A 26,098-nucleotide genomic window follows, 5' to 3' on the forward strand; every position below is an offset into this window, starting at 1 on the left:
GGGATGTACATGTTTACTTTTCTGTGAAGTTGCATTGTTGGAAACAAGCTCCCAGTGGTCATTTGAGGAACTGAAACGTTTGGTACTTACTGTTGGCTTCAAATTCCTTTTAACATTTTTTAAAAATATTTCTTATTGGCCAATGAATGCCATACTCTCAGGAGGTCGTTTATGGCAGTACCTGCAGAAGTAAAGTATGGATGCATATGAGCCCTGAAGGGATTTAGTGGGTTCAGTGGACGGAAGATGGATGGATGGGTTTTGGATGATTTGTCTGAAGCCTCTCTGCCCAGACAAAGCAAAATTGTTTGTTGTCATTCGCATAACAACAATGCTTGCCTCTCCAAAGCAGAGTTTATCAGAAATTAACTCCAGAATTTGAGAAAGGAGAGGATAGTCTGCAGTCGGCAGTCATGACCTGAACCCCGTTTGATCACTGGTGGATTCTGCTTGTTGTTTAGGCCAGTGACCGGTGCATCTAAATTGGGTGACTGTGACTAATGCTGGTTGTAGAATGGAACAATAAACCACAGCAGTTTGTCACCAGGCTGATGACCAGCATGAGAAGGTTCAAGGCTGACCTACAGAAGGATGGTGAAGGATCAATGGCACAACATGATAATTAATTGGTCAAAGAAATAATTTATACCCCTGATTCCGTCAATGCATGTTCCTTAAAAAATGTGGCATTATTTGAAAGGGTATAAAACAGGAATAATAGTTGAAGTTGGACAAGTTTTTAATTATGAAGTGGAATTTTGAAGACAAAGAAATAATCTACCAAACACAGATTCCTTTACTTTTTGTGTTGAGTTAAAGACCCACTGCAATCATCTTTTGATCTATTTTAAAAAAATTCCTAGTGGTCTATTAAATACATAAAAAAATTGTCTGGCTTTATAGGACACACAGTTTCTGCAGAACGGCAGTAGTTCATCCGAAATTTGTCTCGGTATTGTGGGCGGGACTATCGGAGAAAGCCTCTCCTCATTTCCCGTCATCCCTTTGTTTACACCTCTCTCCCGCTAGCTTACAGCCCCTCACACCTCCAACCAAACATTACAGGTGCAAAAAAAAAAATGGCGAGCAATATTTGAGCAATTCAGCTGTACAGTTTTGATCCAGATGCCAGCTCAGACGAGGAAAACAAAGACGTACCATGATCTTTTTGTCTGTAAGTGGATGCATCAGAATGAAGTAGAGCAGGGACCTTGTGGGCTTCTGACTGTTGCACCCAAGTCACGGCGAGAGGCTTTTTTCAAATGCATTTTTTCATCAGATTTTGATTCACAACAATTTGAATGAAGACATTTTTAGAAATGCAATTTTTAGCTTAGTTTTCTTTATATATGTCATCTATGACAAGAAAGTGAGAAAAACACCATTTTAATTGGAGCAGGTCTTTTAGAAAAATAAAAATTAACCAATTTCCCTTTTAAAACTTTTGGGTGATACAGTTACATTACTTTTATGATACTAAATATTAATTTGGTTTTGTATAAATCAATGTATTTTTTTTTCAACTGAGATGTATTTAAAAGTATGATATTAGTTCATTAAAATTTCCTAAGTGAAGTTTATTAAATATTCATTTCATATCCCTTTTTATTCTACGTTTAAGCTAAATGTATGTGGGAAAATAAACTGTCATCTACATGTCTTAGTCTGTAGATGGCGCAGTTTTATTTAACGTCGGCTCCTCCGTCTCTCCTCATCCAAGATGGCGTCGGCTGCCCGCCTCCGCCTCGGCTCCAGCATCCCTGGGCGGGTCCTCTGTGGGTCGGGCAGCCGGCCGTGTAGCACTTCCGGCGGGATCAGGTTTCCTTCAGCCCCGCATTTAAATGGAGCTGCAGGACGTCAGCTGCTGCCTCATTCAGCGCTGAGCCGTGACAGAAAGCGGCCCAGAGCGCCTCTTCCACTCCCTCCCTCTGTCTGTCGACACTGAAGGAGATCTTAAGTGATCGTTCCTGGACGGTTTGGGTTGTTTTTATTGATGAGAGGACCGGGGAGACTGAACAATTAATACCGGCGGCGGCTGCAGCTCGGTGCATCATAACCGGGATTCCATCGCACTGGGACAGTAGCGGAGGGATATTAGCTTTTTTTTTTCTCCTTCAGCGTTTTGCAGCTTCATGAAGGAAATAGCAAACAAACTCACTGAAAACTGAGCTGTTGTTGTGCAGCTGTAGTGGCCTTGGCTTGTTGGGCGGATCAGTGTCAGGTTTGACGTTTGATAAACAAAGGACATTTTTTGTCATTTAATCATTAGAACTGACTAAAATCCTGAACATTTTTGTAAGTAAATGTCACATTTTGTTTGAAGTTTGGTCTTCATAAAAGTTTTTTTTTAACATTTACCAAACGTCGAGCTACAAAAAGGCAAAAATAATAATAATACTAATAATAACTCTGGTAGAAGTAGTCCAAAAGCACAGTAACCATGTTCAGCTGGCTTGGAACCGATGACAGGAGGAAGAAGGATCCAGAAGTGTTTCAAACGGTCAGCGAAGGACTAAAGAAACTCTACAAAACCAAACTCCTTCCCCTGGAGGAGAGCTACAAGTTCCACGAGTTCCATTCTCCAGCCCTGGAGGATGCTGACTTCGACAACAAGCCCATGGTCCTCCTGGTGGGACAGTACTCCACTGGCAAGACCAGCTTCATACGGTGAGAGGAAAACAACAAAACAATCTGCACTTATTGAGCCACAGGCCTCAGGGAGGGGTTTATCAAAGCATATGACCTCCAGTATGCCTGGAATTGCTGTGTGTCATGGTGAGGAACATTAACACCGGGGTGTTTCTGAGGATCTGTCTCCCACACGCCAGTGTAGACACATGCACACGTGTGCACACAGGGAGGGCGAGCGCAGCAGGTAATTGGCAGATGAGGCCTTTGAAGATCAGAGAGGATGCTGTTAGCGACTTCCTGTTTCAAGACGTGCACACATCCCTGTTGTCTCATCCTCTTTCTTCTGATTCTCACTCGCGCTCTTCTCGGCCTCGCATCTTTTTATTTTTTTAATTTTTTGTCATTGGGGAAAATAATCCCCATCAGCTGCTTCAGAGCCAGAGCACCACTCAAGTCTTTTCTAAGACCTTTCTTAGTCCCTGCGTTTGAATTCATTGTAGCTCAAACCTAAAGTGACTCTTAATTTTTCCTGAGTGCATTAAAAAAACAAAAACAAAAAACACATGGAGGGGCAGTTTTTTCCAGTGTCGCAGTACAAAACTCACATTTGCCTGCAGTGCAGAGGGTTTACGATGCAGGACGGTGCTTCTGCACTCTGTTATTCATGACTCTGCATCCTGAGTTTGTGTTTGGTCTGAGTTTATTCATTTCCTTCAGAATTCCGGCGCCCAAATTCAAATCTTCCATCAGGATGCAACTATAAACATTTTGCTGCAACACACAAATGTCATAATGTAAGCTAGTCCATCCACGATGTTTTCCCCCTAAAGTTTGAATTTCTTGATGTATTGTAAAGCGTGTTGTCCTGAAGGTGTGCGTGGGGATTGCACAACTCGTTGCAATAAGGATGGCTAACACTGTACAGACACGCTTGTTTGGAGATGGTTCCATCAGGCGCTGCTGGCTCCTCTGGCTAGGTGCGTGTTTGTGGATCCAGAATAAGGGTACTAGCTGGTAAAAAAAATAAATAAAATGAACACAATATTTCAACCAAAAAGCTTTGGAGCTCCTGTCCCTCTGGATGCAGATCAAGGCCATAACCTCACCAACAAACAGGAAGCAGATCATCTGTCTGTGCAACAACAAGCATGAATAACAAACACCTCATTTATTATCATTTAACACGAGTGAACAAGTTATGAAAAGAGAAAAAAAAGTTTAAAATACGAAATCCCAAACATTTAAATAGGGAGTTTTTACCCTAATAATCAAATTGCCTTGTCAATTACTTGACACTAATTGATAATAATTAAAGTATAAATCAAAGCTAAAGTATTGCAGTTATTCTTTTAGGTATAATAATACTGTATATGCCGTCATGAATGTAAAAAAGAACATTTTTTACTTTAAACTACTTTAGAAAGAGTCATTTAGAAGTTAATATCTGGTTTTGCTATTTGCTGGACGACAATTCAAAGCATTTTAGGCAAAAATAAAACAAAACAAATTGTTGCCAGCAGGTTTTATTGGGTGATTATTAATTACAATTTTAAAAACTTTTATGTTGCATTTCTGAAAACAAGGATGAGCAACAGATGGGCACAGAGAAGCGTCTGCTGCTCCACATCAGTCTGGAAATAGTTTGGAAGCCGTTTCACAATCATTTGGAATTCATGCTTTTAGTCTGAGAAAAGTGGAGCCTGCCAGGAACTGCATCCCAAAGGTTTAACTTTAAGATTTAGTCACTTTGCACGATAAAAGTTAACGTCAATCAAAATGATTTAAAAAAAAAAAAAGGCACATTTTCTCCCACTTCAAAGCTTAGCAGAAGAAATATTTTTGTTAAGCTGCAGGACTTGAAGGAAAAACCAAAGTTGAGTTTTTTTTTTTTTTTTAATATTAACAGACCAAATGATGTTTATTCAGATAAGATCTAGTGGAAAAGCTTTCAGGCCTTCTGTTATAGGTGAATGATTTAAAAACCCACTCCAATGGAAGTCGTGTTGCCTTTTTCTGATGATAATCTGTACAACCAGATAGCTCCGATATTCCTCGCCATTTTAATTGCACTGGTAATGCTAGGTTGGGGTTGTGAGTGGGGGCAAGCTAAAGGGGAGAGAGTGTAAACAGATGCATGACGGGAAGTGGGGCGGGCTTGTTCTGCACCTACAGTCCTGCCCACAACTTGGAGGCAAATGTTTAATGAACTACTGGCACTCTGCAATATAGAAAATCAACGTTGTTTTTGGTTAAAAACAGAATAATCATAATTAAAAACCACTTGGAACCACTTGGAAGATCAAAAGATGGTAGGAGTGGGACTCTAAACACTTTACAGTTTTGTTCCATGAAAGAAACTTATCAAGCAGGCTGTAATATATAAAGATGACATCCTCAAGATTGGTCTAGGTTATTAGAAAGAGTATTAATTGTTCATTTGTTTTATCTCCACTGCCTTCATAACCCGCCTCAGCTACCTGTTGGAGCAGGATTTCCCTGGAATGCGGATTGGCCCCGAGCCCACCACGGATTCTTTCATTGCAGTGATGCACGGGGACACAGAAGGGGTGATACCCGGCAACGCTTTGGTCGTCGACCCCAAGAAGCCCTTCAGGAAGCTGAACGCCTTTGGAAACGCATTCCTCAACAGGTAGTGGCTAGAAGCGCCCACAAATGCACGCACCTGCGCCGCTGACTGACGCCGCATGGAAAGTGGAAACAAAAGGCGATAGTGGGGTTGAGTAATGGAAGCGTTCAGCAGAAAGCTGTGGAGGATGGGAGAGTTTGCCAGTGAGAATCCACACCAGCTCTCTACATTCCTGCGTGATTGAATTTCCCTCTGCTCACTGCCCAGGCTTTTTCAGTGGAAACGGAGAGATGGGTCGGCAGAGAGTGGCAGGGTCTAGTAAAAAGGAACAATCCAGAAACCTCCAACAATAACAGCCTTCAGCCAGCAGAAGACATGCGTGTCCTTTCGGGTCAACAGGGTTTCAGTGGACAAACCTCCCAACTGCTCAGATCTAGTCAGCTGGAGACCCCGCAGAGAGGAGGTGGAGGCCTGGTGGGATGTTAACCATCACAGCGTTTCTCACTTCTGTCTCTCCTCTGTTGCAGGTTTGTGTGTGCGCAGCTTCCTAACCCCGTGCTGGAGAGCATCAGCGTGATCGACACGCCGGGGATTCTGTCCGGAGAAAAACAGAGGATCAGCAGAGGTAGGAAACACAACCCTAACTCTCATTTTTGTCTCTTCAGCGGTGAATAAACATGCTGGACTGTCAGTGTGGGGTCAGTGAGCTAATTCAGCCTCACCATTGAAGTGTGTTTTGCATGGGTTCGAGTTCTTTTGCATCAAAAAGCAGGTAGTATTGTCAAAAATTAAAGCTTATATTGATATTTAGTTTAATCCTGTGGCTTTGCACCAAAATGGAATGATCCGGTGGTTTTCCTTCGAGTTCCATGTGTGGAGTTTGTTGCCGAGTTTGTTGCATAACATGCCTTAACTGCAACCTCATCTGATTCCAGGCAGGGTTCTGTTTTAGATTGAAGTTTTCCCGCCTCCGGTCTCCATCTTGACCATCAAATAAAGGCAGAACTACCCCTAATTATCAAGAAAAGTAAAGAGCGACATGTGTTTTCCATTGAGAGAAAGCAATATTTGTGGGAAAAGTCGAGTCATTTCCGAACAGAAAAATAAAAAAGCTGAGAAAGGAGGTTTTGACTTCAAATAAAATGATCTGCATGCGCCAAAAGTCTTCAGTAAAGATTAAAAAAAATCAACAAGTGATTTTAAATTAATTGCTTGAGTTATAACGAAACTAAACATAAAAAAATGCAAGACTTTAGTGAGTACTTTTTCAATTGAGATAAATGTATTTATTTATTTGAGAACAGTTGTGTTGTCGCTGGAGCACTGAGGTAGGAGTGTGATGGTATGGGCCTGCATCAAGCAGGGACAGCTGATGTTTGAAGTCCCAACTGTTAGAACACATCTTTCCTGCTGAAGAGGATTAGCTCTGTTTACACTAAACGCAATAGTTGTTCTCTCTCTTACAGCTGCTTTCATTCAACATTTCCTAATGAAAAAGACATTTTTATAAGACTCCCCTCAAGCATTTTAGCAAAAAAACAAGCCAGAAATAAAAAAAAAACAAAACTTTTAACGATAGGGCAAAGTAAAGAGTGGCTGTTGAGCAAGAATCTTTGTCCCAATGTTGGGCTCACATTCCCCAGGTTGGATGATGGCATCACCATGCCAACCACTAACAGAGGATAGGTTATAATTTACTCTTCCCAGTGTTTACCCCTTCTAACCTTTTGTGCAAACTAAACATTTTGTATTCAATTTCTACCATTTTTTGTAGCAAGTCAAACCTAAATTTAAATTCCACTGTAACAGTATGACATTAAAAGGAGTAATCAACAGTTTTAGTTCTGTTTTCCTGCTTCAATCAAATTTAATGTATTTGTTTCTTCTTTGGTTTAATGATCCTTTTAACAAAGTATTCCCTTAAAAGAAAGGAAGTCCTGGCTTTATTTTCATTCAGTGTTTTTTATATTCCTTCTTATTTTGCATTTTAAGCAGCTCCAAATTCAATAAGACGTGCTTTGCAAATGGTTACGTCAGCTTTAGTCAGAAGAAGGCTTTCCTTTCTCAAGTCATCACCACACTTTTGAAATATCTTAACATGCTTTCGTGCATCTACAGTTTTTTGAAAGGGTCTCTAGAGTATTGATTGATAATTTTTAGCTTTGATAAAATAGAAAATAGTTGCATCTTTATTTAGAGAACCATTTTTCTCACATTGTGCTATTTTACACACAGTTTCTATGCATTTTTGTAAACTTTACCTTTTCAAAATAATTTTTTTATCCCCACATAACTTAAATGTTTTATTGTGAAAATATGCAAATATGGATTAATTTGCAAACAAGAATTGGGTTGTAAATATTCTGTTTCTTTCATCTTTATGACATTTTTCACCATTTCATTCATGCGTGTGTGTGTATGTGTGTTTATGTGTGTCCAGATAAGGAGATGTCAGGCTATAGCTGCCTGCATAGATGTCCTTATGGAGGTACTGTAGATGACAGAACAGATCTGGCTGTCAGCTCGCTGAAGACCAGCTAAAACAATGATATCTTGATTTTGAGCATTTATGGGCTGTTGCGTGTTCTTCAGCACTTTTGTCACATGATGGGGGGGGGGGGGGGGAATTAGAGTTCAACTGGAGCCTCCAGTCAATATGTTAGGAGGATAAATGCTGTTGCTAAAAAAAAACTTCATACAGTTAAAATAGTTTATGTTCTTCATAAAAAAATAATGGTTGCTTTCTTGATTTGTTGCTTCAAATGCTTCAAAATAAAAAATGTAGCCACATTTTTAGTTAACAAAATAAGTTTCCTACGAAAATGGTAGAAAATTGCTTTTATTATCAATGTATCACCCCTACCTTAGTATTAATCTCAACATTTGCTCAATAATTCAAAAAGGGATGGTTAAATATTTTCTACCTTTTGCAGTTATGGGAATACTGCCCTCCTGTGGCATTATGGGAGAGTTTTTTTTTTTGGCCCTATATGTGACAAAGTCACAGGTTGAAGAACAACTCAAAGCATCAAGGTATCTGCTGTGTGTCTGTCCTAACCATCAATAGTGTCTTTTTCAGCTGCTCTATCGAGTCTTTGAACTTTTCTTCTGCTCACGGGTTGGCGAGCAATCGACGCAGCTAACTTTTTTGTCTCTGGTTAATTATTTTTTAGGTGTGTTTAAACATTTATGGCGGTTGATGATGAACTCTTTCCCCTCCTGGGAAGAGGAGCAATGCATGCCGATTTTTTTAAAATTCTTTTTTAACTCACTGACTTCCAGTTCCACTGTGCGTCTTTCAGTGTCGCCTCACTAATCCCGTGTTCAACCTTTTGTTTGTTGTTCTCCTCATATCCTGTGGAATGCCTCCAGGTAAGCTGGAGCTTTGTCCTTGAGGAGGACAAAGTCAGAGACGCTAGGGGTCCAACTCAGCACAAAATTAGTGACTTATTCATATATGAATAAGTTATAGATATCTCTAAGTTCTCCCATAGTCCAAAATGTTTTTTTAAAACTGTAAAAGTAAAAATACTATTCCCTGCTTTAAAAAGATTTTTTTTACATTTTTTAATTTGTAAGAGTAAATTGACATTCTTTTCCTTCATCATGTGGCTCAATTTCTAGCTCCATCCATCACCCTGGAGAATATTGCTTCATCATGTCATCCCCTCCTCCTTATTGCTAGAATAAAACTGTCCCTCAGGGTTGAAACTTTTACATGCAACCCGAATGACCTTAGTCTTTAAGGACCCACTCTGATAAAAAAAAAATCATGTTTTTGTTGTTTTTTTAATATATTCCTGTTGCATTTTTGTCATGATGGAGGACATATGTAAAGAAAATAATAACCAAAATTACATTTCTGAGAATTTCTTTATTCAAATTATTGCGAATAAGCAACAAACGGAAAAACAATGCTGTTTGAAAAACAGTTCAATTACGACGAGCTTCCTGCTCCGCTCAGCAACAGAGAGGTCCCACCAACAACTCAGGGGTGAATGAACTCCTGCCACTCTGAAGAAACTATGTCCTGGAACAGGGGTGTCAAACTCATTTTCACTGAGGGCCACATCAGTATAGCGGCTGTCCTCAAAGGGCCGGTTATAACTTATACATGTAACTAAATGTAATGAAAAATAAATGTAACTACTCATTAATGTTAAAGAACTCATTTATTTATTTATTATAACTTTATAAAGTGACAATTATAGTTGCATAGAAAACATATATTTGCTTGTTACTCTAGCATAAATCCTTTTACATAAGATTCTGTCAGGTTAGATTATATGGACAGTGTTTAAGTCCTAATGTATAGTTGCCCAATCCGATATTTCAAGGCAGATTCCCCCTAGATATGAATAAATACACACCAATTTTTATTTTTTATTTTAAGAAATCAAAAACTTTTATGCTCTCGGGGGCCACATAAAATGACATGGAGGGCCACATTTGGCCCCCAGGCCTTGAGTTTGACATATGTGTCCTAGAAAATGACACAGGTTTTTTGATTTTGGATACAAACGGCATAATCATAATTAAAAGACCACTGGTAACGTGTATAAAAAGGATCAAAAGATGATTGGAGTGGGTCTTTAATATCCACTCCTACTTTGATCAGTGTAGAACTGCAATAAAAGACAGTATAAATGTTGGAATATTTACATCTATTCACATTTCTGCTTTCTTTTCTCTTCTCTTCTCAGGCTATGACTTTGCTGCTGTCCTGGAGTGGTTTGCAGAGCGTGTGGACAGGATTATCCTGCTGTTCGATGCCCACAAACTGGACATATCTGACGAGTTCTCAGAGGTGATAAAGGCCCTGAAGAACCATGAGGACAAGATCAGGTACTGACAGGATTTTCTGATGCACTAACCAGGTTTATGTTGTTAAGAAATCAGTTCATCACGGTTATTTTTTCCTTTTTCTTCTTCTTCTTCTGCAGGGTTGTTCTGAACAAGGCAGATCAGATTGAGACCCAGCAGCTGATGAGGGTGTATGGCGCTTTGATGTGGTCATTGGGGAAAATTGTCAACACCCCCGAGGTAGAACGTACTCCAGAGAGGCAAATGCTAATGACCTCTGGAACAAATGCTTGCTTTTAACTAACTATGACAAAAACTGTTTTGCAACGCATCAAACCTGCTGGTCTTCTCATCGACAGGTGATCCGCGTCTACATCGGGTCCTTTTGGTCCCACCCACTCTTGATTCCTGACAACAGGAAGCTGTTTGAAGCAGAGGAGCAGGATCTATTCAAGGACATCCAGTCTTTACCCAGAAATGCAGCGCTGAGAAAACTCAACGATCTGATTAAAAGAGCAAGACTAGCCAAGGTGAAGCACACAGATGCATTCAAGTGACGTTAATTTTATCCAGGAACCAAAAAATGCTCTGTGTTATTGATTTATTGGTCTGCAAAGAAACTTTCTATCCAAATTATAAGACTAACATTTGGTTCCATGTTAAAAAACTAGCAGTTGGCCTTGACAGTAAAGTCTTATCGCCGTCACATACCAAACTGTACCGGACGATTGTCATTATTCACCTCTGGGAAAATCATTTCCCACTTCCTTTTATGGACAGGAAGTCAGGTAAAAGAGGTGACACTGGTGTTGATGAGGAAACAAGGAGGAAGTACACATAACGCACACACACATTTATTTAGTTGAGTGACGTTTTCCTTTTCCACAGCTGACAGACTTCGTGAATGATTCAAGGACATAAACTGGATGATAAAAGAAAACTTTTTTTTTAAAATTGTCGTTTTTCCAAAAAAAAATAGCTTCACAATTTCAGGAAAGGAAAAACGTATCTGCTTTATACTTACGAAAGTGTGATAAACTGTAGACATTACAAACATTCTTGTTATAAATTCCTCATTACAAAACCATTATCTCAATATGAGACCATTTTAATGCTAAATTAACACTTTTGTTGATTGACTTTATATATATATATATATATATATATATATATATATATATATATATATATATATATATATATATATATATATATATATATATATATATATATATATATATATATATATATATATATGTCTGTAACACCATTATCTCAATATGAGACCATTTTAATGCTAAATTAACACTTTTGTTGATTGACTTTATATATATATATATATATATATATATATATATATATATATATATATATATATATATATATATATATATATATATATATATATATATATATATATATATATATATATATGTCTGTAAAAATAAATAAAAAAAAGGGACAAAACGGTAGAAGATGAATGAATATATATATTTTTTTAAAACAGAAAACCTGAATAAAAAAAAATTCTATGTCTACCAAACTTTTCAAATGTTTCAATACTTTCAATTTTACATTATGTACCTTTTGAGCTTTTGAATTTTTCAATTTACAGTCTGGTTTCTCATTCACTTCAAACTGATCCGGGATTCATTCAATCCTGATTTTCATTAAACCCCCAAATCTCTTTTTCAGTTTAAAAATACAGTTTTAAACACTTTTAAAGTTTAAAAACTTTTAGTCATACTCTGCAGTGTAAACAGAAACACACAAACCGGTTTGTTCAAATTTAAGGTTGGCCATGATTTGAAGTTTCTATCTTCATGCACAGGTCCACGCTTACATCATCAGCGCACTGAAGAAGGAAATGCCTTCTGTTTTTGGGAAAGAAAACAAGAAGAAAGAGCTGATTGCTAGTCTGGGGGATATTTATAAACGGATTGAAAGGGAGCATCAGATTTCACCTGGGGATTTTCCCAATCTGAAGAAAATGCAGGTAAGTGAGGAAGACCTTCTAATGCGCAGATTGCTTTAAAACTGTGGGACAGTTTTGAGTGTTTTGTCTTTCAGGACCTGCTGCAGGATCAAGATCTCACCAGGTTCCAGGCGCTGAAGCCCAAACTCCTGGAGGCCGTAGACGACATGTTAGCCAGTGACATCGCCAGTTTAATGGTTCTGGTGCGCCAAGAGGAAAGCCAGCGGCCCAATTCAGCGGTGAAAGGTGGTGCCTTCGACGGCACTCTGAACGGCCCGTTTGGACATGGTTACGGGGAAGGGGCGGGTGAAGGCATCGATGAAGCAGAGTGGGTCGTGGCCCGGGACAAGCCTGCTTACGATGAGATTTTCTACACGCTGTCCCCCGTTAACGGGAAGGTGACCGGCGCCAACGCCAAGAGGGAGATGGTGAAGTCAAAACTGCCCAACACAGTGCTGGGAAAGATCTGGAAGCTGGCCGACATCGATAAGGACGGCATGCTCGATGATGAAGAGTTTGCCTTGGCCAACCACCTCATAAAGGTGAAACTGGAGGGACATGAACTGCCGTCAGAGCTGCCCGCACACCTAGTGCCCCCTTCTAAAAGGAAGATAGCAGATTAAGAGTAAAAACTATTCCATGACCATCTGTACTTTAAATTGCGCTACATCATCAGTAGAGTTTCTGCTGTAACAGCTTACGGTAAAGCAAAAACTGACAAATCCATTAGTCCTGCTGCGTCTGTCATCTTATTATTTGTGGTCTTTCTTCAGGCATGTATGCAGAAAAATATCTTTGAATAAAAAATGGAAAGTACAGAGCAACGTCAGCACATTGGCTGGAAATTACTCAGTCGAAAAAAATATTAGCAAAAAGTTAGATTTTTTTTTATTTTATAATTTGACCTGCAATAGCAGGAAAAAGGGTTGGATCTTTAAAGGGAGAGTTTAAAAAAAAAAGTAAATTAGTCATTAGTTTGTAATTCCTTTATAAACACGTTATTGCAGAATAAACTTCACGCTTGTTATAAAGAGTAAACACAAACACTGGGATATAGAGAAATTGGAGCAAAAGCAGAGCTTGTTGACATTAGCAGAAGAGTTCAGTTCCTTTTCTAATGTCGATCCAGATTAAACTGCTGTATTTATTGGTCATTCTACTTTCAGGTGTTTTTATTTGAGCTGTTTAGTTATGAAACATTAAGCAACAAAGATGTCATGAAGAAAGAACAAACATAAAGAGGGAGAAACAAAATCATTACAGACATTTGCACCAGTAACTGAAAAAAAACACGTTTTGAAACTGCAACATCTGGATGAAAACTCAGCCTTTAAAAATGTCATGAACCTCTATGGATACTGTGATTATTGAACAAAGATGATGAATGTGTCTGTCGTCATGTATGTATTCATTCAAACACAACTATTAATGTAATTTCTTGTAACCCAAATGTAATAACTTGTAAGCGTCGCATATGTATTAATTTTAGAGTTTTTTCTTTGATTTCCTGAAGGAAGAATCTGGAATAAACTAACATGAAAGTCCTAAGACTGAATCAACAGTTTGTTTATTTGCGTTGACTTGTGCAACACTGTGCAACACTTTATTAAGGCTCGTATGTGTCAGTGGAATACAGTAGATGAGATATTTCAAAATGCTGTTTAAGGTTGTTCTTTAGGTCATGTTTCTGTACTGCGACTGTAAATCTAATGAACATTAGATTTAGGAATCATACACATGTTCCTCTGTGCTGCACACATCACCTAACCTTTTTTCCCCCCTTTAATTTAATGTGTCAAGCAATTAAAATGTGAAGCAGATGGCTGTTGGATGTAGTTTGCAGAATCTGTAAGATGTTTCCACACTGGTTGCAACACAAACGTAGCAGCAAACATTCTGTGTTTAATGTCTCTAAATAATATTGCATCACTTGCTTTTGTGTCATCATAAAATGCTTAGAAGTGTAATAAAACCCATATATTCTGCTCCTAATTGTTGCTTTTATTGCGCCTAAAGAAATGTTTAATCGTATCAAGATTTTCCCACTCCCAAGCCCTTTGAGCAATTAGAGAATTTTGACAAAATTTAAAAAAAATAGTGTGTTTAGCAGGATAAAAAATAAACCTTTTCAATCAAAGTGATATCTATTTAGTGCAAAAAAGCTAAAAAGAGAAAAATATCAAAAGGCACTTGCTTGCTTGAAAGGGTGGGGTACTGGCTCCCTGAAAGTGATCACTTGCAGGTGTGCTAACGTCTAAAGCCAGTTCTTTTGCTGGCCTGAAACATTTAGGCCACTTCAAACTCTGATCTAAACTCACCATAGTTCCCTAACTGATTACTAGTGGCATGTTGCATTAACCAATTTTAGTTTAAAAACAGATTTTCAATATTCATAACTGTACAGGTGAAACATTTTTATAGTTATGTTTAAAAAAAGTCAAAAAATGAAAACAGATGGAAGCAGATTTATGCAAACCAATGTGTCTTATTTTAATGTGATATGAGAAGGGACCATTGACTGTGTCATTTACCGTATATGAGAACTGGACTGACTGAGTGAGACGCCACTTTATTTCCAGATCAGATGAAATTTAGTCAAATCAGTCACCCTTATTTTCCTTTTTTGCTGCAGCCAGCTGGAGCCAAACGGCATCAGTAAGGAGTTTACAACATTTATGTCGCAAACTTTCTCGCTGACAGGAATGAGCTTGTTGAGGGCACACCCCTACCACTGAAAATGTGTTCGAGAGAATCTGTCAATCATATGTTTTGGATGTTCAAAGTGAGACCATGAACTTTTATTGAAGCATCTGATTGGCCAGTTTATAACTTAAATAATTTGCGCTACAGAAAAAAAAAGCTCGGTAAAAAAATTAGGATTAGCAAGAAAAACATTGGTCATTCTGACAAATATAATGACTGAATAATAGCTGTTTATTTTTCTATGGGATTTTGGGATTTGCCGGTACTTTCTTTGTGGATCCCAAGGGGGAGGAGTCACCCAGTCCACTTCTCATATACAGTCAATGTACTGTATGGCAAGTTATTCAAGTTATAAACTGACCAAGACAGATTTTCCTGATCCTGCTTTCAAGTGGTAGGGGTGTGGCCTTCCAACAAGCTCACCACTGATTAGAGAGAGGGGTTGCCATGGAAACGATCACTCAGACCAATTCAAAATAATCACTGCTTACTGACGTCGTCTAGCTCCATCATGGCGGCGTCTGTATCGCAAAAAATGGCGACTGAACTGACTTTATTCCTTCTGAGCCGGAAATAAACCTTTTTCTATGGGTGAAGTCACACTCACTCAGTCCAGTTCTCTTTTACAGTCAAATACTCCATCCCAAAGAAGCAATGACCACTGTTTAAAAATCAGAAAGGAGGCATAGAAATGAGTCTAAAACAGCTGTCAGCGCTCCCAGAACTGGACTTTAGTCAACCCCGCCTCTTGTGTAACAGTTTGTCCACGAGCATAAATAAGTAATGAAAGAAGGAGTGCAAGACACTGCATGGTATGGAAAATGGAATTCCTAGATGTTATTCTTAAGGGGCTCCTTCTTATCTTGGCTTCAGCTTAGGGAGGTTTTCTTTCTGTCACAACAAGGGATGATAAAACTGCCATGTTCTGAGTACATTACACGTATGTTTTCATGTAAAGCATTTCTTGCACCAAACATAACACGAGTGCAGACAACAGGAAAGACAGGATGGGATCTCTCCCCGGAGCCGCATGCATTTCTATATCGTCAAGGGACCTTGGTGTGTGTGTCTGTGTGCAGGAAGTTAATGCCTCCCTCTCTACTGAGACCTACAGAGCCAACAAAACACAAACACACACACACACACACACATGCAGGCCACATGGAGGGAAGATGCAGAGGTCCCTTCTTTCACAGAGGACGTTCTGTACTTGCCCGCTGTTTCCTGGCGGTCCCCACCTTGACCCCTCTGTGTGTCTCTCATGAAAGCTCACGCATCCTCTGTCATAGCATGACATCAACTTAAATATACTGGGAGTGACAACTGTTTGCACATGAAATTCATTTACACACACAGCTATTGTGTTTTTGCACTTTTCAGGATATTGATAACAAAGCTAAAATTAAGTGTCCAAGAAATAACTCCTTCAATACAGAAGGCATTTTTACACTTCCTGGAAATATATAGAAGAGACAACCGGTCCGTGATAAGAAACTATGTCAAATCAGTGACAGATGAACATATTCCATCTTTGCCAGTCGGAAAACACACATATTTGGGATTTGTAATAAATGTGTGAGGCATCTGTCAAGAGAACATGTGGATGAGGTTGGGCGGGTGTGGTTTTTTTGGTTTGATTGATGTTTGGTGCAGAATCGCCCATGAGGAAGCCGTTCAGTCTGATAGTGGTGGAATTTATAGACACACAACACACTCACGACTGATTGTGATAAAAAAAAAAAAAAAACAGCCTTAAGTAAACGTGTTCTATCTATTGACCTGCTGGAGAGTCCATCTCAATGAATATGTTATGTAATTCAACAAAGTAATGAGTGATGACTACTGATATTTTCTATGGTGGCCTCAAGGACCAAAACAACATCCAATTACAAAAAACTCTGCTTTTAGTGGAAGCTACTGGGAGTAAAAAAATAAAAAAAGTGGAGAAGGCCTCAGACACCACAAGGAGTTTTTATCTTTATTGTTTACATCTATAAATCCACTCAAAATATGTTTTAATACATACATCAAACCAGCTTCTTTAAAAAACTATTCATTTTTCATCGCAGGCTCAGTTGGTGGCCTTGTCGTGTCTGCACTTTGCCGCTGTACAAACAGGAGGATCATGCAAAAGTTGAAGGGAACCTAGATGTTTGCAAAAAGTGCTTACAACAAACTCCGAATGTGAAACTTATGGCAACATGAGTGACTTTGACTGTAAAATTGTGAAGGTATGAACCAGATTTATTTATTTTTTGTTTTCATGTTACTTTCAAACTTTTCTTTAGACTTAGGGAGACAATACGCAAAAAAAATTTTTTTTTTAAAGATTTCTAATAATTTTTAAAGAGTGAAAGCTGTTTCAGTTATCCATGAGTTTATTGGAGATAGTTTTAAAAGTTGCTGAAAATCTCTTTTTGGTGGTGAACTTGTGACAAACCAGAAATTATGACATAAAAGACAAAGACTTGTGTCTTAGAGTGATTAATTTAAGTGTTTTTTTCCATCTCAGGCAGGTCTGTAACACTTTTCTGTAACACACACAGAAAAGCACTTTAAAACCATTGTATCGTTTTGTAAAAAACAAAAACAAAACAGGAGGATTTGTGTCATCAGTAAAGAAATGGTAACACAGAGTAGGTGTAGGCTTAGTGAATGGTGGTTGTGTTGGCTGATAAGAAGAGGGCAGAGAACAGAAGCATCCCCCGGCCAAGTGGTTTTAAGATTTCTGCCTTGATGGGTGAGAACTCAACCTGGCTAAAGCTGTCCTGGAGATGTTTCCAGAAAGGAACATGTGGTTTTAATCTGCACTTCATAAAAATCTGCGCTCTGCAAAGAGGAGACCTACTTCCTATGTCCAGTTCTGGTTGTCCAGACTGGTTGACATGACAATAAGTTGTAGATATAAATGGTCTCTTCGTATACACAAACTCTCCTGATCTTCACAGTTCCATAGATTTAAAAGTTGGCTTCAATAATGTTCCCAGGCAGTAAACGACTTGTGCTATAGTCAGTGATATAATATCAGAGGTATACGCGCCAAACTAATGTTGGTAAATCACATCCTGCAACCAGTTTAATCAAAAACAGAGGGGGAGACAGGGGGAAAGCTGCCCAGAGGTCAAATCTTTCATGAGTGACTTCACCTTGTAAATCCTTCTGAAAGACATTCAATAAATAAGATTGGCTGGATCAACCTTGCACCTTTGGCAGCCTGTTTCCTGCTCTAAATCTGATGCAGTACGTCTTCTTTGGCACGGATATGTTGTCCTGAAACGTAGTTCTCCTGCAGTTTAGCAAGCAGGTTTGAAGTGCATGAAAAGGTTGAGGCATGAACTCTTTTCCTGATTTTAAAATGACACATGGAGATCAGCTGGTAACTAGAAATCATCCTTCATGGAACATGGCTCTGTCAGCTGGTTTCTGTTTTTTCCATCTTCTTTCCATCAGAAGATTTGTTTCCATGTGAAACTGTATGGAAAATTCACACTTTCCCTCTGCATCCACACCCACACTTGAGCTCCCTAATCAACCATTAGAGGCTTCTTGTGCTGCAGCACAAACATCAGCCATGATCTTTCCCCTGAAACACACTTTTAGTGGAGCAAAGAAGCACAGCAGAATCCTCCCACTTTTTTCATAGAATATGCCTCAATATGGCTAATGTCCAAACAATAACACATCATTAAAGAAGTCTATTTACTGGAATCTAAAAATTCAATGAGTTCATAAAATTGTTTTATTTAACATCATAGGAACATACGTATGCAAGATATTTACAGTTTTAAAATCACCCATTAAACATTTTTAAAATATTTTAGAATAAAATGAAATAGGAAAAGTTTGCAGATGATAATAAAGTATACAGTAGAATACATGAAATATATATATTTTTAGAGGAAAAAAGGAACTAGTTTAAATTCATTTTTTTCTCTGTCAGGTCCCATTGCACAGGTTTGTTCTGCTCACATTTCAGTTTATTTATTAAAACATTTAGGCGTCCATCAAGCAACTTGCTGCTTCTCCTCAAATGAAGTCAGTAAAACCAGATTTGATTTGCTTCTGCTGGGAAAAAAACAACAATAACACATTTTTTTCTTTTGTCCTAATAGGATATCATTTATCGGTGCTCAGAATGATCTTAATTTGATTAATAACTTCCAGGAAATTCCTCTTGGAAAATCTTGGATTAAAAAAAACAGTTTTCATGTATTATTAATGATAAAGTAAGCCTGTTTTTCCTCTTCCTTTTTCTTTTTTTTCACAGCGACTTCATAACTCGTTTCCAGAGCTTGCTCTAGCTGCACAGATAGACAAAAAATGATGACTGCAACATCAGTCGTGTCATTTTGGATCTTCGTGTGAGTTGTGCATGCATGATTGCAGTTCAGGAGGCAAAGTGGTCTTCAGTTACATAAGAAATGTCAGGATGAGAAACGTTCTCCCAGCTTATCAGAGAACATTGTGTTTTTACACAGAACAGGCACCAGACCGGCTCAGCTCAGGACAATTAATCCAGGTGTGGACAGAAACCAGTCATCGATGTGATTCTGTCCACATGCATGAACAAGAAGTCCTCTATGAAAGTGTTGATAAAAATATTCCCACTAGAGTGAATATTTCATTGTTAAAGAAGAAAAACTGTCAAAACAACCAACAGGATTTGATATTTTTAGGTTGGCCTTTTGACCTGTCGTGACGTTCTGGGAAAACCTTGAACGTTTTTTTTTTTTAAGTTCATTTAAGAATAAACCGGGGTCAAAGTTGAAGCAGTGACGATCTTAAAATAAATGCAGGTTATTAAAAAAAAAGCATTTGTCTTTGATGCATGGTTTAAAAATTTGATTCACAGAAACATTTACATTTTAAACAAATTTATTATACTAATGACAAGTTTCTGACTTTGACATTTTTACTTACATTATCCTGATGTGTTTAGTTTTTAGTTCCAACGAGAAAATGGTTTCTTTCACTTCAAACCTAAAAAGGTCAGATGGAGGAAATGGAAAATATGCGGACCTCCCCTCCTTATATTTTGACCTATCTGGTTATGTTTGGAACCCAAAAAATGTCAGAGGTTCTGTTCCAAAAGAGGAAGTAAAAAACAAAACATACAAACATGCAAAAACGTTTTTTAGAAAAACATAAAGAAAGAAAATATTCTAATTTTGCTTTAAATAAATGTACAATGGGGCAAAAAAATATTTAATCAGCCACTAATTGTGCAAGTTAAAAAGATGAGAGAGCTAATTTTCATTTCAACTATACTTCAATTATTAAAAAGAAATAGTAGAAGGTATCCAGGAAATACATTTTTTTTAAATAAATAAATTGGTTAATTCCTTTGATAAATAAGTATTTGGTAACCTACAAACAATCATTTCTGGTTCTCACAGATGTGTAATTTTTTCTTTGAGAGGCTTCTCGTCCACACTTGTTACCTGTATAACCTGTAAGTACCAATGTATGGGTGGATAGCACAAGGGATACATATGGACAAGTCTAAACAATTTCTCCTAAAAGTGTAGAAAAATGACCCAAAACAGGAATCACATGGAGGAGGAAGAGGGAATGCATGTAGAACCTACTGCCACCTCCTGGCAACAGGAAATACTACAACTAACCTTTTTTTTTAACTCAAGCAAATGTCTGTTTCTTTTTGAGCATAAATGTCCTCTGGTGGTTTCTTTTTTGCAGTAACCCTTGTGCTATCTTAGATGACCCCATCCTTACATTGACGTGTTCTCCCTACCATGACAAAGGTGGAAAGATTTCATGTAATCCATGGACACCAGTGAAGATCCCAAATCTTTGAACAAAAAAGGTTCAGTGGATAGGATAGCACAAGGGTAACAGTCTTAAAGAGCTAAATTTAATGGGTTACAGTGCCACATTGTAAAACCTGGGGACATTTTTCTTTTAGGGGAGCTTGTTGTCTCAGAGATAACCCGACTAAAAGTGGAATGCTGAATGACTGAAGAAGTAAACAGACATGAGAAGAACTAGAATGTTTGGATGGACAAACATTAAATCTGTCAGCATGAACTTTTGCATTTCTTTATTTAACTTTAAACAGGACAATTCAGTGGGGAAAAATCCCATAAAATGACGTTTTCTTTTCTAAACAAAGAATAAGACAAATAAATTTAGAAACAGTTGTGTTCTTTGTGCTGCACCTCTACTTGGATTATTTAACCTAATTTCCCTCATTTGTTTAAATTCCAAGATTGTCCCTGTTAAAAAAAATGAATAAATAAATAAAAACAAAAAACCATAATAATTTTGAGAGAAAAAAAAGGAAAACGATAAGTTTTGCTGAAATTTAAGTAAGAAGAAAGGACACAAGGAGACTGTCTTTGCTTTGTTTACAATGGTCAAAAATTCCAGGTGATTTTTATTATTACTAATATTTAAAATTCTTATGTTGAAGACTTTTTTAAGGATGTATAAAAGCAGGTAAATGAAGTAAGGTGTGACAATGACAATTATGCAGAAGACAATTATACTCATCATACAGGAGACCAGGATCTGTGGCAAAAATGTAAATGAACTTGAATAAACGTAAACATGACAAAACACTGGAAGAACTGAAAACAAGACACTTCATTCAATTCAATTTTATTTTATATAGCCCCATATTACAACAATAGTCATCTCAATGGGCTTCATACATGGTAACTGTATAGTACACATGAAGTCCTAATGAACATGAAATCCTAGAATTCAATAGGTATCAGCTAAACTAAAACCTCTGCCCTTAGACCCTCGTTCTCGGTAAGGAAAAACTCCTAAAAAAAACGGATTCCGGCCTAAAAGAAGAAACCTCAGGGATTTCCACACGAAGAAGGGATCCTCCCCCAGGACGGACAGGCGACGGCTGGGGGTGTGAGACGAGCCAGAGACAGGGTCCCCAACCAGGTGTAGGAGCAGGAGCAGAGACGGAGCAGAGACAAGCCAGAGGTGAGGCCCACAGCCAAGTACAGGAGCTTGGATGGAATCTGGAATCTGGAATCACTCCCACTTCCCCTGAGGGGAGGGGGAAAGAGGGACAACAAATGAATCACACTGCACCAAACAGAGGCATGGAGAACTGAATGCTAAATAAATTACAAATCAAGACAGATGTGGTATGATTTTCTACTTTAACCTGGTGTGACTGACTGGGGGACAACTCAAAGCAGAACACAATAAAACCAACAAAAGTAACTGACAAACCCAAACTCACAGGCACAATCCTTCCTAAAAAACAGTTTGACATAGAAATAGATAAGTGCTGTCATTAAGTGTCATCCATACTGCTACTTCACCTTCAATCTTTCTCTTTCTCTTAATATTTTTTCTTAAGTTTACATATTATTTCACATTCTTTTGCCTCTGTGCCAAAAAAATAAATATTTGTAAAATTAGAAAAGTATTTAGTGAAATTTGAGATAAATCAATTATTTCACAAGTTTTTAAATTCTTCTTATTAAATACTTTTTCATCATAGTTTGGATTCTGACCGGTACTTTTGAAGATTATGCCAAGTCTTTTCTCCTCTTCCTCAGCCTGACATTATAATGTTCTGGTTTTTCACATTGGACTAAATCATGCCAACGAAAAAAACGGCATCCTTCCCCAAACCGGCCTGTGTGGATACCGACAATTTTGTTGATGCTGAAGGACGTTATGGGAAAAACAAAAATGAGCTGATTAAAAAAATGCTAAAATGTTTGAAAGAACTTGCTTAGTGTTATATATTAGCTAAAAAGTAAAAAAAAAAAAAAAAAAAAAAAAACATTTAAAAGCTTAATTTAACTCTTGCAAATGTTGCAAATTGCTAAATGGGCTTAGATAACTTCTAAATTACTAAGGTGGCAAAGTGTTAAAAGTTACATTTTGATGATTAAAAATGCAGATGGAATGAATGAAATGTGAAAAAAAAAAAAGTAAAATGACTGATAATGGGGAAATAAAGGATGGGGACAAGTGGAGTAAAAACCCGGTTCTGAATCATTTACCTGATGTAGCTGTACAAAAACAATAGGATTGTTAAAGAAAACCCTGAAAGAGCCAAAGTTGAGTTATTTAACATTGGAAGTTGAGTAGTTGTAGTTGAAAGCCCTGATAAGATTATCCAAAAAGTAAATCAAACTCAAACTGCTACTCTGGCATTTACACACAAAAACCCCAAATTCAAATTGTGCCGATAAAGGAAAGTCTGTTCATCAATGTATGACCTTCAGATCCGATGAGTCAGTGTTTTAAACAGATGGGACATTTCATTGATTGAAATCAACAATTTCCATTTACTTCTGAGACCTGCCAAAAACAAAAGTAAGCGGTCATGATGACTTTATTTATCTGCTTATCAGAATGTTCCAGCCTCATCTTGGCCTTTTAACTCTTCTAACACGCAAAAAAAAACATTTCCCTTTATACTTTACACTCTAATCCAAGTTTTGTAAAAGTTACAGCATGAGGGAAACTTTTACATTTTATCGATTCAAGCAAAAGAGTTTATAAGTTACTCTATGATCATTAAAATACATTTAGCTGAATAATGTTTAATCTTTTACTCAAGGACCTCTTGCTCAATCAGATTACATCTAACCTCTAAGTACAAACCCACATGTTTAGCTCAGAATTGGCGCGCGGTGAATCATTTTCTCTGGGTTTTTCTTTCTTTTGTCTAAATGTGTCATTTTGTTTTTATTTCTGTTCTCATGCTACTTTCAAACACATTTTATTTTTATTTCACTATCATTATAAACCTAGCTATAAAGTTATATATATAAGTAGGTAAAAGCTGTGTCTTTTCCTGAAATGACCTGCATTGCTTTTGCTGAGCGGCAGTAGTTCATTGTCAGAATCAGAATCAGAATCAGAAATACTTATACTTTATTGATCCCACACGTGGGAAATTTGTTTGTCACCATAGCAACTGACAGCAGAGGGGGAAAAAAAGAATTAGAATGATATAAAAAAAAAAACAAGAACAAAGAAAATGTAGCATAAATGCAAACATCAAGGTAGCATAATTTAAAAAGCTATTTACAGAACAGTGCAGGTAAAAAGATGTGCAAACGACATGTGCAAAATAGAAAAAACAGGGTTATTGCATTGGGTATGAATGATTTTGGTACCGGGCAGTTTTGGAGCTGAGCTGTCTGAGCCTCCTAGAGAAGGAGCTGCACTGTTTGTCCAGAACAGGGTGGAGAGGATGGTCTGGTTGTCCATGATTGAAAGGAGTCTGTTCAGTGACCTCCTCTCATCACTGCTTCAAAGGTTTCCTGTTTGCAGCCAATGACAGAACCTGCCTTCCTGATGAGCTTGTTCAGTCTGTTGGTGTCACTGACTGCAATGCACTGCATTTGAAAAATCCCCACTGAGTTGTCAGCCTTCTGCTTGACAATGCAACAAAAAGGGTGAGCATCATTGGAGCTATCCAGCCATACATCTTTGATCCAGATTCCAGCTCAGTTTAGGGAAAACAAATACGTATGAGGATCTATTTCTCTGCAAGCGGTTGCATCAGAATGGAGCAGAGCAGGCCCACCCAGCGTGTTTGCTACGTCGCAAATCTGTTCATTTTGACAAAATGATTTTAAAAAAGGTTTTAACATGGTAAATATCTCTAGATCCAGTTTGATTGTGTTTTTTAAATGTTTTTTTATGACAGTTCGGTTGCTCACATATTTCTGTATAGAGTGAAAAAAAAGATACATTAACCTAGAATCCACTGCAAACCACTTGGATCTTTTCAAAGTAAAAGGAAGAATTAGCAACATTTGTGTCTCATTTTACTAATAACATCATGTTTTGAGCAAGAAATGGTTATTTTGGTTTCGCAGATAATTTCTCATTGTTACAGAACTGCTACATGCAATGGCAACACTCTAAACTACACATCACATCACATTATCTGATTTTGACTTTCGGTTGTCTAATCTAATGTGAGGTTATGAATTTTAGTTTAAAGGTTATTTTTTTCCCCAGACGGTTCAACTTCAGTGTCTGGACTTAATTAGTTTACCGTAGAATTTTGATCTAGTAACAGCAAATTATTCTTTGGTATAAGTTTATCTTTAACTACAATTTAATTGAGTGTTTTGGGATAAGACTATAACTTGGAAAAACCTCTGTAGCCAAACATTACACAAATTTTCACTTAAAAAAGTTTTTTAAGACTGAGCATTATGCTGGTTTTACATCATGAATCTGTGTTTTTTGACTCTTTAGCTCAGTTTTCAGTCTTCAGTTACTCACTGCTGTTTCAGTTTAAATTCATTGTCGCTCCACTTAAGTTTGTGGTTTTGCTGGTTAGTCAACATACAAGCTTCTAGTTTCAGGTTTGTCTTTGTTTACATTTAGATGTTTTGGGAGAGTTTATATTCATCTTTTGCAGATTCTTGCTCCTGCTTGCACCTCCTGACAGAGACGCAGGGCAGCCAGAGGGAGGACATTGAAATTAGAGGTTTTATTGTGGTGTCAATGACTCCCAAAGTCAGAACCTACACAACTTGAGAGAAACAATCATCTTCATATTGTAATGTTCAAATTTAGTCTGAAGAAGTATTCCATTAGTATACTTCCTCAACATGTACATGGTCTATGGTGACCTTGTTATTCTTAAGTTTTCTTAATAAAAGGAACTAGGCGTGTACTACCTTTGCTAAGGGTCTCATGGAAGGTTTTACAGTAGTTCACCAAACAAAGGACGAGAGACCATCACTCAGCTCAGAGAGTCCACTCTTCAGCACAGCTGGTAAACACGTCGTTACTGAGGGTACAGTATTGCACGGGTGTGGGAAAACGTTTTGACTCGTGGGCCACAAAGGGCTGGACCAGGAGCAGACGTGTGGAGTTTTTTGGTGATCCACCTCACAAGAGAAAGAACTAAGATGTAATCTGGATGAAAACCTGCTTGAAAATCAAAATATTTATATATATATAGATATATAGATATATCTATATCTATATATCTATATATAGATATGTATTTAGATATATATCTATATATAGATTGATATGTACATAGATTTTTTTTTTTAAACAACAATTTTTAAAGTTTTTCATATCAGAATTGTGGATTTTGTTTTCATTTTAGTGCCAATAGCATCAATAGATTGATGTCCATAAGGGAAAAATGCAAATTTAGAGAAATAAGGATTATCAATATAATTTATTCCAGAATAATTAGTTTCAGGGGTTTTGAAACTATAATAAATAGGCCTCCAGGCCCTATAGTTTGCCCATCCCTGGCATAGTGTCAGAGGAAGAGTTCCACCACCTTCAACAACATCTAACAGAGAACAGGTTCTTTACCACGACAAAGATGATTCATGAAAGTTAATACGTGTTGCTTCTTAAAACAAACAAAAAAAGTCCACCAAAAAACTTATGTGAAAGATTTCTCA

General features: G+C 37.6%; 1 protein-coding gene across 1 annotated transcript; it reads left to right on the forward strand.

The window, feature by feature from the left end:
* Positions 1 to 1,740: 1,740 nt before the first annotated feature.
* Positions 1,741 to 13,988, forward strand: LOC101160952 (EH domain-containing protein 3). Its single transcript, XM_004083738.4, has 8 exons — positions 1,741 to 2,667; positions 5,105 to 5,281; positions 5,746 to 5,843; positions 9,922 to 10,063; positions 10,162 to 10,261; positions 10,381 to 10,551; positions 11,853 to 12,017; positions 12,092 to 13,988. The coding sequence occupies exons 1-8, from the start codon at positions 2,441 to 2,443 to the stop codon at positions 12,617 to 12,619; spliced, it is 1,608 nt and encodes a 535-aa protein (XP_004083786.1). The 5' UTR covers positions 1,741 to 2,440; the 3' UTR covers positions 12,620 to 13,988.
* The last annotated feature ends 12,110 nt before the right edge of the window (positions 13,989 to 26,098 follow it).

This window comes from Oryzias latipes, chromosome 24, assembly GCF_002234675.1.
Source record: "Oryzias latipes chromosome 24, ASM223467v1".
In the NCBI taxonomy this organism is placed as follows: Eukaryota; Metazoa; Chordata; class Actinopteri; order Beloniformes; family Adrianichthyidae; genus Oryzias; species Oryzias latipes.

Coding starts and splice junctions, on each gene's coding strand:
- LOC101160952 (XM_004083738.4), top strand. CDS start 2,441: ATGTTCAGCTGGCTTGGAACCGATGACAGGAGGAAGAAGGATCCAGAA. Junction 2,668..5,104: donor GGCAAGACCAGCTTCATACG/GTGAGAGGAAAA, acceptor AACCCGCCTCAG/CTACCTGTTGGAGCAGGATT. Junction 10,262..10,380: donor AAATTGTCAACACCCCCGAG/GTAGAACGTACT, acceptor TCTCATCGACAG/GTGATCCGCGTCTACATCGG.